Source organism: Schistocerca serialis, chromosome 3 (genome assembly GCF_023864345.2).
Source record: "Schistocerca serialis cubense isolate TAMUIC-IGC-003099 chromosome 3, iqSchSeri2.2, whole genome shotgun sequence".
In the NCBI taxonomy this organism is placed as follows: Eukaryota; Metazoa; Arthropoda; class Insecta; order Orthoptera; family Acrididae; genus Schistocerca; species Schistocerca serialis.
This window is the reverse complement of record NC_064640.1, coordinates 872,843,954-872,856,361: the sequence shown is the minus strand read 5'-3', so window position 1 is coordinate 872,856,361 and position 12,408 is coordinate 872,843,954. Positions and strand designations below refer to the sequence as shown.

Below are 12,408 nucleotides of genomic sequence, written 5' to 3'. Positions count from 1 at the left end.
GGTATAGTAGAATTATTTGCTATGGTCACGCAGAATGTGGTTGGTAGTCACTTGCTGTGTAACTGATTATGCAGAAATATGCATAGCTGTGATCCAGTGTTGACTAAATATTTTTGTCCGGACTTGCAGTCACTTATGAACAGGCACTGTGACATAACCCGGCAATCAGCTGATATGCCTGTGTCTGACTGCCACTGGCATTTGGGTGGTTGGTAGAAATTTTACCAATGAACGGAGGGTTGACTTTTCCCAGATGTTGAGAGGGTAGTTGGTGACCAGATCCTCTAGTCCTCATGATAATGGCCTCTGTCCATGCTGCAATCTCAATGAGTCAACAGATAACCAATCTGTTAAGTCAGCAAATCAACCTTGGCCACCAAAACATCGAAATAAGTATGTAACAATGGGTATTGACAAGGTGTTGCATGACACTATCATTGCACTTATCAACATGACCATTATTCTGTAAAATATATTATCAGCCAATTCAGGCACTGCGTCCAAGGTCACATCAGTTTGAGATGCTATAGTAGCCTTCACTTGAGATGGCATATGACTGCTCCACAATGTTCTTACTCCATAAGTGTCTCAAATAATGCAGTGGTCTCCTATTGTTAATGAGACACAAACACCCTACTGCTTAGTTCCATCTTCAATTTCTTCCATCATAGATGAAGCAGTGATCATGTATTCAAACTCCATGGCATATTTATGGCTGTCTGACTACAATAGCAAATTTCATGGAATCTACTGTAGTTAGCATGTAGGGAAACCTGGCTTCCACTTGTGCAAACCACAAAACTGGATTATGCAGCCAGAAGGGTGGTAAGTGCACAGTGAGCCAAGAGACGGAAGGTGCAGGCTTAGTTGATGATTATATCATGTTTTAATTGTATCCTTCCAGTACTGTTGTGTGTTAAAATCATGTCAGATTAGCTGTGAGTCAGAAGCTGTCAGATCAATTACCACGTGTGTCGTAAACAAGGCATCTGGCTTATGAAATGCAACATTTTTGTACAAGAACAATTCTCAGCTTTATTAAGCTATATACAGAAAGGAAGAGGTTGTAAACAGAGAATAAAACTTCGAGACATTCCACCTTATTGTAGTATTATCCCTAAGACCATTAACTAGACTCAAGGCTGTGACTAAGCAACTATTTTTCACAAGGAAGGTACAACATTCATCCAAAGAATAAGTACAACGTCATTGCAAAAACAGCATCTCGGGTGACTGACGTGAAAATATTTGAGAGCACAACGTAAATACACTCATGACACCATACAGCACTACGCGGCACTTGGAAGTGGTGGTCTTGGCCACTAAAAGGGCATATTTCATAGCTGTTGTATCAAGTTGAGGACTTAAGTCTCACAGAAGTTTCTTAAGTTGGGGTAGGAACACAGGAATTAGCTGCAGTCTCACTGGTTTTTTATTGTTCTTGCATAGAATAGTTTCAGCTATAAATATCCATCTTCAGAGCATTTGACTGAGTTACCATCCAACAAATTCACAGCAGAATACTTTACTGGTGTGTGGGCAGACAAACTGATAGCAAACAGAAATCGGATGTGAAAGAAAAATAAGCAACTAGTTGGATTGTGACTGACTGCTATAGTCCTATCCTTCCTTAATTAATCTACGGTCACTGTTCACAATGATTCCTTATGGAATTGAAGTTGGTTAATGTTACTTTCCATTTATAGAGAACCAGAAAAGCTACAATTGAAGCTCCTCTGCTCAAATTTCAGTGCCTGGTTGAAAATCTTAAGAAAGAAAAAGGGAGAAAGATTGCAATAGCTGCTGACTTCAATGGTAGTATCATTGTTGAAAGCAATGATGTGTCCAAATTCATTGATTTAATAAAAACTTCGGCTTCAATGTAAATGTCATGCTAACCACTAGAGTAAATGCATAGTCATGGAATCTACTGTAGTTAGCATGTAGGGAAACCTGGCTTCATATGTTTTCACAAATTATGTATTTGAAGATTTTTATAAATTTTGCTTAGATTTAGGAATCTCTGACCACTCTGATTATTCATTGAATCAACTAAATTTAGCAAAGAAATCTTATGTAACAAAAGCCATGTGAAAGGAACTTCAGTGAAAACATTCAGCTTTATTTAGTAATAAGTTAAGACAAGTTGAATGGCCATATGACAGCTGTATTTCAGGTATCTAGTTGTAACTTTGACAAATTTCTTGAAATGTTTAATGAACTGTTTCCACTACAACCACATGTAACAAAATGACTAGTAAACTCAAATGGATAACTCAGGCTGTAAAAAATTGCTAATACCACGAAGAGGCAATGAACAGAAATACAATAAAAACAAACATTTTACTAAGTATGTTAGACATTATAAAGCTATATTTAAAAAAAAAAATTGTGAAGGCAGCCAAACAAATGGAAAAGAATATGTTCATTTCACAACAAAGGGATTAGAGTTAACAGTAATGAAATATCTAGGATGAAAATAGTTGGTAGCCTTATTGTAAACCCAGCTCAAATATTACTGTTTAAGTGATTTCTTGATAAATGTGTAACAGTCAGATGTTAATGTAGCAAAGTAAACCATTTTGGACTCGACAAAGAAGCTGAGTATCCCACTAATTAAAAAAAACTCACAATAAAGGACTGCAAAATATTGTATTACCATTAAAAAATAAAAGCTCTGCTGGGTGCAGTGACCCACTAAAGTAATTAAAGCAATATATGACATAATAGCATCCCACTAACTAAAATAATCAACTAGCCTTCTGAACAAGAGTGCTTTCCCAATGTGCTTAAATAGCCAAAGTCAGACCTCTGTTCAAGAAAGGTTCAAGGGAAGACATGCGAAACTATTACCTTACTTCTATTCTTTCAAACTTGTTAAAAGTGTTAGAGAAAGTAGCTGCATCCATATCAAATATTGTATTGTGAAAATGATATTATTGTAAGTAAGCAGTTTGGATTCCAACCAGGAAAAATACTCTAGATGCAGTGAATAACTGTACTGAAAAGATATGCAAGTCACTGGATCAATTGAGTGAAGTTTTAGGTATCTTCTGTCATCTTACAAAAGCATTTGACTCTGTGAATCATGCCTTGCTTATCTACAAACTAGACAAACGTGGGATTAAGGGTAATGGTCTGAAATGGCTCACATCATACTTGCAGAACAGAAAATAAAGGGTAACTATCACTTCAAATGCAGTGAATTATTGTTCTAAATGGAGTACAGCTCACTAGCCTCAAGACTCCATTTGGGGCCACGCCTATTCCTACTTTATGTGAATGACGCACCCATAAATATTAATTCTCCATCAGTTGTTTTTGCAGACAATACTTCTGTTTTAATTGAAAATTACAGTGCAGAAAAAAAAGTGTGCTCCATTGTGAGTGCACACACTGGTTCCAGTTACATGTGTTGAAACTGAACTTGCAAAAAGTCATATGGTACATTTCAAAACCAAGCATTTGAAATGTGTGGAACTTAAAATAATACATGGCAATCATCTTGTGGAAGAAGTTGACACAATCAAATTCCAAGGATTACATTTGGACAAGAACTTAAGCTGGAATACACTTATGGCTTCCTACCAAATAAACTAAGCAGATTTGCATTTGCAGTGCAAATACAAGCAAATTTTACTGACATGAGTACACAGAAAACAGCATATCATAGTTATTTTGAATCCTTCATTAGGCATGGTGTAATTTTCTGGAGAAGTTCAAATAGTGTATCACAAATACTAAAATTGCAGAAGGAAATTATCAGATATATGTATACAGCACAGGAACAGAATCCTGCTGCCCATTATTTCAGAAACAGCAAATCCTAACTGTTCTCTCCATGTATGGTTACGAAATTATAGTCTCCCTACACAGAAGATAAAAATGATAATTTGAGGACAATCAAACATACAACATGAGAGATTGTAGAAACAAGGCTACAGCAGATACTGTGGGAGAAATGCTGCTATTCAGTAGAAGAATTCATAGAGAATGAAATGATAATTTTAGCAAGGTTTAATTAAGTGTTAGAATCTTTTTTTACTGTATGTATGTATGTATAACAAAATTGCATTTTCATTATGATACTGTCTGTTAATATTTGTTTATGGTGAAATTTTTCCATAATTTTGATGTGTCTCCTGTACCTGAATCAAATGATTTTGATTATGTATGTCATGAGACCAATAAACTCCAATTCACAATTCAGTGATAGTGGTTTATAGTGTTTAGCACCTCTTCAGTGAAACTTCATGAAAATAGTAGTTATCTGTCATTTCAGCAGCTGATAATACACTAATGCTACAAGGGTAGCAAATTGTTTGGCATAGCATCTTTAAAATTTAACAGTTACTCCATAAGGTGCACAGTGAAACCCTATTTTATGTTTTTGTGTGGTCCAGACTTAAAACATGCAAAACTGAGAAAAATGCAGAATCAAGGAAAATGTTAAAATGTCCAAAATATGAGCAAAAGCATATGTAATTGACATACATGATTACAAATCGTAATCCTCTACAGTACATTATATATAATCTGTAAAAGTGAAGGAAATTACATGTACAATACAGTATTTATACCATAATTTGTGGTAATGAGTTTTGTCAGTTCTTAAAAAATTACAGATATGTAACAGCAAGTAAAATCTTGTCCAAATATTGAAACTGGTATCTGGGTGTGAGGTAATCAAGCTGTTTTCCTATGTGTTACAACCACAAATTTTACATCAAAACACACATTTTTGAGAGATCTTTCCTTTGTGCTCACCCAGAAAGAAGCAAAAATTGATGGACATGGTGAGTTTAACTGAAAACTGTGCAGCACGTTGAAAGGTGTCAGTATCTACCATTTCAGGGTCTGCATCTTCCTCCCATAGACAATGGCACTGAAGCTTACTCTGGTCACACAAGTGCAGTCACCTCAAGTTTAGTGCTTGTAAACTTTTCATTGTTCATTCTGCTGAGTGATCAAAGTGGAGCGTTCTTCACTGCTGCCAATGTGCGCCATTTGCACTTCGGACGCATCACTTGCTGTTGTGTAAACACAGAAGGTTATGTGAAAACACATATATACACACAATTTTTCCTTCAGATAAAGAACTTATTTATGACAATGTATGTAAAATAAGGTTAAGGCTGCTGTGGTTTCAGTATTTCTCTGTCTCAACAATCCATTACATTTACAACAATCTCTGTGCCATCACAACACATTACCACCACTGAGCACTGCAACAAAATTGAAGAAGCCATTGTGCAACTGTTCACTGAATATGTCCTGTCAATTGTGGTGCCACACATAGCAAATGGAGTAGCCTATATTGGCAATAGTCCATAGAGGTGTGACAAGTTCTAGATTCTGTCAACAGGCTCCGGCAGAACTACTGTAAGTAAAAATAATGCATGGTAGAGAAAGGCATAAGAGCTATAACTATATAAATTACACCTAAGAGGAAGTCGCGGTCACTCCATTTGCTATACACCAATCACACCAGCCATTCTTTGGAACAAGCCTGGAGAACTTAACTTGCCTTCATGTGTAATGCCACCATTGAAGTACAGAGATGATGGTGTTATGATTTGGGGGTGTTTCTCATTGTGGTCCCTTTATTGCACTCAATAGAACACTAAATGTAGAAGTATATGAACGTATTGTGTACTGCATACAGTCAAGGAACAGTTAGGAGAAGATGATTATATGCATCAACAAGGCAATGAGCCCTGTCAAAGTAGCATTGTGAGACAATGCTTCATGGACAAAAACATTCCGGAAGTGGAATGACCAGATCTTGACCTGCACTGAACCTTTGGAATGAGTCAGAACATTAATTTTGCTCCAGACTCTAGTGTTCAACACTACTACCTTGTCTGGTTTTTGATGTTGAGGAAGAATTGCTTTCCATTTCTTGACACATTCAGACACCTTATTGAAAGTGTCCTCATCAGAGTTCAAGGTGTCATCAAGGCAGAACATGAACACTCCCCATATTAATGTTTACTAATAGATTTCTGGATACTTTTGATCAGCTAGTGCACAGCCCTAACTGTTGCAGCACTACTATTGTTACAAAGGCATTTCATTGTATAACTCTTGTTTGAAAGTCTATAATTTAAAAATGTGATGCTAGTTACCCATTTTGGATTTTCTTGAATATGAAAGCCATGAAATTTTCTTTTAGCTACAGTTCTAATAAATAATTACCTGTATGCACTAATATTGTTAAATGTAATTCTTTCCTCCAAAAATATGTACCATTTGTTGTTTCCTCAAAACCACTCTGACATTCAAAGGAGACATTGTTTTCTCCTGATACGTAGCCTGTATTCATTAATAATAGCAAACATACTGAATATTAATGCACTTTAATAATCAATAATTACAATTTTTCAGTGATTTGATTATTACAGTACAGTTGGTTGTTTGTGCACTTTCATGTTTCATTGCTTTGCTAATGTTATGCTGCTCTTGCTGTTAAGATTTCCTCAAATTTTTAGGTCGAATATTTAATTCAGTACAATATGAATCACATATGACATATTTGTGTAAATGTTTTCATTTGTTTCCTTGTTTAAATATTTTCCGGATTAGTTTCACTTTAATCTCAAACTTTACTTTTTGTGCATTATGCATATTGTCTTTTTTGAGGAGACAGTGAAAAACTTCAAGTACTGTTTGTCATGTTTTCCATTTTGTCTAGTTCTCTGAATTACATAAAATTCTTTCACATTTGCATGTGATTGTATGCTTTCATATATCAACCTGCCTCTCTTCTGAGTTTGGATTGAATTTAACCTCTTTGTGTTATTGATATGCTAGTTTCAAAGCACTGTAAGAATATTTTTCAGGTGGTTCTAAACCCCTCACCCACAGTGCCATTTTGGGAGCCTTTCTTTCAAAGCCCTCCCAGTAATTTAAACTTAAATCTCCTTAATGAGTCATTGTTTACTATTCTATTGCTGACACATCACACATCAAAGTAAAATCTCAGTAATTTTATTCACAGAACAGTAAAATAACAAACTAACTAAATTACCCTCTGTCTACACTGAAATAAGATGTTCTGATAAGCGCTGTAGCCATACTGAGTCAGGATGTGAACACAGAGCCTAGAACTTCCATGTATGATGCTTATAACAACTAACCTACTTTAGAAAAATGGAAAGACAGATTGAATTTGGTGTTTTGAGTCATGTCATGAGTCTCACTTGATAGATCAGCCAGTAAGAATATTGGCCGGTGAAATACATTGCACTTATTCATAATTGCAAGACTTTAACCTTCCTGCTTATCATGAGCAGTCTTCTTACATTTGGCTATCCATGCATGATTCTCAGCCAGATCCAAACTGCCATATGTTGTCAACCATGCCTCTACAATGTGTACTCATACATCCATTATGTATATACCTGTACAGGTGAGTTCCTTTACTGGAAAGTCACTTGCCTGGTGTCGGTGGACAAATACGATGTAGCATTGCCTGTGTTATTCTGAATATGATGCAAAGTTCCATTGGACATTCATCCGTGACCAGAGGAATAGGTGCTGCAGTGACTACAGCCATTATTAAATACATTACATATCTCCGCAATTGTGAATATGGACAGCCATCAGCTGTAGGATGGAATGATCAAAGTGGAAATTAGGGCTGGACCAGGACTCGAACCCGGATTTCCTGGTTATCATGAGGAATTGTGGTTTATTGGTCTCATAACGTACATAATCTAAATTATTTGATTCAGGTACAGGAGACTCATCAAAATTTTGGTAAAGTTTTACCATATACATACAACACCTGATTTTAACAAACGGTACCATAACAATAATACAATATGAAAATACACATACAATAAAACAACTGATAATTACAATAACTGATTTTAACAAATGGTATAATAATACAATTTCGTTACACATACAATAAAAGATAACAATTAATTACCCCTTGCTCAAATTATCATGTCATCCTCTATGAATTCTTTAACTGAATAGTAGCATATCTTCCACAGAATCTGCTGTAGCCTTATTTTTAAACTCTCTGGCTTCATATTAAATATATTTTTGCCCATTAGCTTGTTTTATTTTGTCATCCCCATATATTGTGGAGTTCGTGCCTTACCATTTGGCTGGCCAAACCTCCATGTGTTGTCTAGCATGCACCTACATCCTGTAATCTTAGATCCATTACATATATTCCCATAACGTGAGACATTTTACTTGAAAGTTGCTTACCTGGTGTTGGCAGACTAATTTGATATTGCAGTGCCTGTGTTATTCTGTATATGATGGAAACTTCCTTTGGCCATGCGTGTATTTCTAAAGGAAGTTTGCATTGTATTCAGAGTAACACAGGTACTTTAATATGATATTGTCCATGAAAGTCAAGTGCTTAAGTTTTAATCTGAAGAGAACATTCTTTCATTATTGATACCTATCTGTTAAAGACATTTTATTATTTGACCTTATTAATCACACGCTTTACAATTCTGCAACGAAGAAAAACATAAAACATTCTATATTGGTGGCTTTTACATATTTTAGTTAGGATTTAGATTTGGTATGTTTATTTAACCACTGAAAGAGTTATCTTATACAACAACAACAATTTATATCCATGACTTTGGACATTATTCTGCTGTTTTTACAAAGTGCTACAACTACGCAATTACAAAAATCTAAAGTTTGTGCTTGACACAGAAATAGATTTGACTTTGATACCAAATATATTTGGTATAACAATCATAGAAGCTTTGTAATAATTTGAAGTATCATTTGATAGGAATACTGAATATCTTTCATTGAGGTGAATTAATGTCTCATTGAAAGACTGAAACTGGCTTTTCTGAATAATGATGGAATTTTGCTTGCCACCCCCCACCCCCCTCCCCCCTCCATCCTCTCCTTTTTTACTTCAGTTATATTTTCCATCAGATTCAGCTGTACAGTTTTGAGAATCTTACTTTCAAGAAAGTACCACATGCATTGCAATCTCATGCATTAGTACAAAATCTGAACCCATTCTACCTCACAAAAGCATAATAAAAGTTCTCAGTAATTAACTTTAGTGATAATGAAATATTAATTTTATCCCCCATGAATAGCTAAAAAAAATTTGCATGTGTTCTGAAAATTATATCTATCCATGTCATTAAACCATTGCCTTCCTTCTTATCCGCAGTTTTCCATGAACTTTAATAGCCTCTTTCTTAATTTGATGAAATTCTGTGTGAAATACGAGTACCACTTATTGGTTCAAGTTAGTCACCATGTTCGTGATTTAACTTTCTTTCCTGTTGCTTGGTTATGCATAATCATTGGCATTAAGTTCCCTATTACTGTGAATCATGATTTGTGTAGAGATCAATGCTCTGTTGGTGGCTTTTGTTGTGACAGGTGGGTGGTGCCATTTAAAGATGATTTTCTGTTTTAGGTGCAACAGTTTAGGACATCAGTATTTCCGTAATTGACAGGAAAAAAGGAGAAATAAGCTCTGATTACCTGTAGTACTTATAACACACACTAAAACAAAAGAGTATTAACTGTAGAGCTACAATCTGTTAACCATTCTTACAATTTTGTTTCAGTTGCCTGTCACTGGTAAAGACTTAGCACCAAGTGGACCTGGACGTCACAACCGTAACCGGCCAAGAAGACCACTACCATCTGATGAACCAGAGCGGAGACCATCCCGCACTGATGATTTAGAGCCTGCTATAGCTGATGAAAGAAAAGTTGAACCAAAGTCACGACCTTCCTCCTCTGTGTATGATAGACCACGTGTACCTCCAAAGATAAGAAGACCTGTACCCAAAAATGAAAGGGATAAATACGATTACAACACTCAACCTCGTGCACAGTCAAGCACACCTGGATCAGCAGAGGATCAAGATTACTCAAGACCCAGTCAGCAGCCTCCTCCAAAAGCTGCCCCTGCAAGTAAAGAACCAGATGATGCTGATTACTATGATGACGAAGAAGAAGAATATCTTCCACCAGCTCGACCTTCTACAGGGAGCTCCAGGAATAGAAATCCTGATTACTACCCTCCTACTGCAGAAAGGGAATTGAGACAACCTAGTTCTGGTGGTGGAAGAAATGTGAGGAGACGAGGTCCTGGAGGTAGACGACGGTATGTTGGGCAAGTGGAAACAGCAACCCCCTACTCTCCTATCAGTGATGAAGACTATGAAGATGAGGAACTGCCTAGAAGGCCAGTACGACCTTCAGGTGCTGGTGGGAGAAGGCGTGTTCAGGCTTCCTATCCTGATGCATATTCACCACAGCAAGCGCAGAGACCATATGCAACCCAGCAACGATCAAGTGGAAGCCAAGCTTCAAGATACAAATATAGCGAGGAAGATCTAATTGATGAAGACCCTGTTCCTGCACCACGTCCTGCATATATTAGCCCCAGTGCAGGAGGTAGGCAGAATTACATGTCACACAAGAGAAATTCACAATCGCAGCAGCAACCAGAGTTTCTGTATGATGAATACAGTGGGACACAAGCTAAGTCACCTCCATCTGGCCCTGGAGGCTACAGAAGACAGGAAAACAAAAAAACTTCTTCAACTGCAGCACCCCGTGCACCGTCAGGATATGCTGCAGATCTGCTAGATGAGGACTATTATGATGATGAAGAAGCTGAGGAGGAAGTTATTCCATCATATAACACTCGTTCTAGGCAACCTTCAAGGGATGCAAATCCACCCAACTATAGTTCCTCCTCTAGTGGTGAATACACAGGACGCCAGCCTGCATACAACAAACGACCTCCACCACAGTCAAGCCGTACACCTGTTAGCTCACTGCCAAGATCTCCACAGGCCCAACCAGGAAGGATTCCTCCCACTGCTTCTCAGAAGCCAGACAATATCCCCCCAACCTTACCAGATCAGTCAGAAAGAAAGAATTATTATGAAGATGAATCAAGTGAACAGACAAGCAGTAGCTATCGTCCAAAACCCAAACTGACATATGTTGAGGACCAACCAGTTTCACCTCCACGAAACATCAGTCCACCATCCGGAAACCCAACAACGGTCAACAAAAATCCATCTACTGGTGAATCAGAAAGGTCTGGTACATTATCCAATAAAACTGATAAAGAAGCTCCAAGTGGAGCAACTTCAAGACAAACTTACAGCAATTTTCGTACAAAATCTCCATTTATAGGACCTAACTCAAGAAATGCAGAATCAAAATATCAAGATAATGTAGAAACAACCCCAAAGTCAGCTGGTGGAGCACCATCTTCTAGTCAGTATCCGTCAGCGCCTGAAGTGACAGTAGGAGGCAACAAAAACAGTGCAAATAATCCACGTTTAACAGGTATTGATAATGCTCCACTGCCTTCATCATCACAACAGGCCAAAGGCAATCCAGGTATTAGAATACCTTCCAAAATAGTTATCAAGCCAATAGACAGAGATGCAAGGATACAAAATGTTTTGGCAGATCTAAATGAGCACGACATTGATGTGACCATCAATGATGCTTTACATCCTACTCTTCATCCAACTAGAAGTATAACCAGTGGCTTTGTACCAACAACGCAAGAGGAAACTCAGAGTGGTCCCAGCACATTAAATAAAAGGGTAGCTGGGCAAAGGTATCAGGCTCAGCTTCCATCTGGACCCCGTGGTTCTGTATCTTATCTGACATCCTCTGCTTCACAGAGGTACATAACAAGAACACCATTCAATATCAATTCCAATGAAAGATTAGAAAGTGGAACAAACATTTATTTGCCTCATGATCAAAGTACTGGTCCTGGTGGAAAGGTAGAATTCGCAGCGCCATCAGAAAGACCAAATAACAGGCATCGACAGAAAGAAATTCCCATACAGCCTGTGCCTTCAGGTCCATTAGATTACAGAAGTACACAAACAAAACAGCAGCAAGGACCTTTGTATAGTCAGCAGAGAGACAGTAGTGCTGAGTACTACTGAACATACTGAAACTTGATTGAAAAACTTCTAGTTTCATCCAGACATTTCTTGTTACATTTTGTGAAGAAAATTAAGTTATGTTGACTTTTTTATGTGTGTATATTTTCCAGAAAAGAGTGACTATAAAATCCTGTGAATATTTCCATAAATTATGTATGTGTTAGAATGTCTTTCAACCTAAAGAACCATTGAAGGAATTTTTAGTCATCATCCCCATGGTTTTTAATGAGGCCCAAAATGTGTACTCTGCCATTACCCATTAAAAAAATAAAAAAATCCAGATTGTGTTTATTTCTTTCTTGAGGAAAATTTTTTAAATTTTTGAGTTGAAATCCTGTAACAGAACATAATTTCACTTTGAAGTGATATGTGAGAGAATGTAGCTGAAACCAAATGCGGTTTGACAAGTCTAGTTCTATTACTGCCTGAATGATCAAAGAACTATGGTTATATTATGGGTACT

The 12,408-nt window shown here is 37.0% G+C and overlaps 1 protein-coding gene across 3 annotated transcripts in view; it reads left to right on the top strand.

Moving 5' to 3' along the window:
- Positions 1 to 12,408, top strand: part of LOC126471063 (proteoglycan 4-like) — a 374,497-nt gene that overhangs the window by 320,135 nt on the left and 41,954 nt on the right. The window contains exon 7 of one of the 3 annotated variants that reach the window (XM_050099130.1): positions 9,579 to 11,076. In XM_050099130.1, coding sequence (XP_049955087.1) covers positions 9,579 to 11,076 — 1,498 coding nt within the window. Of the gene's footprint in view, positions 1 to 9,578; positions 12,226 to 12,408 lie in introns of those variants that run through there. The other 2 variants (XM_050099129.1, XM_050099128.1) reach the window with 2 other exon arrangements.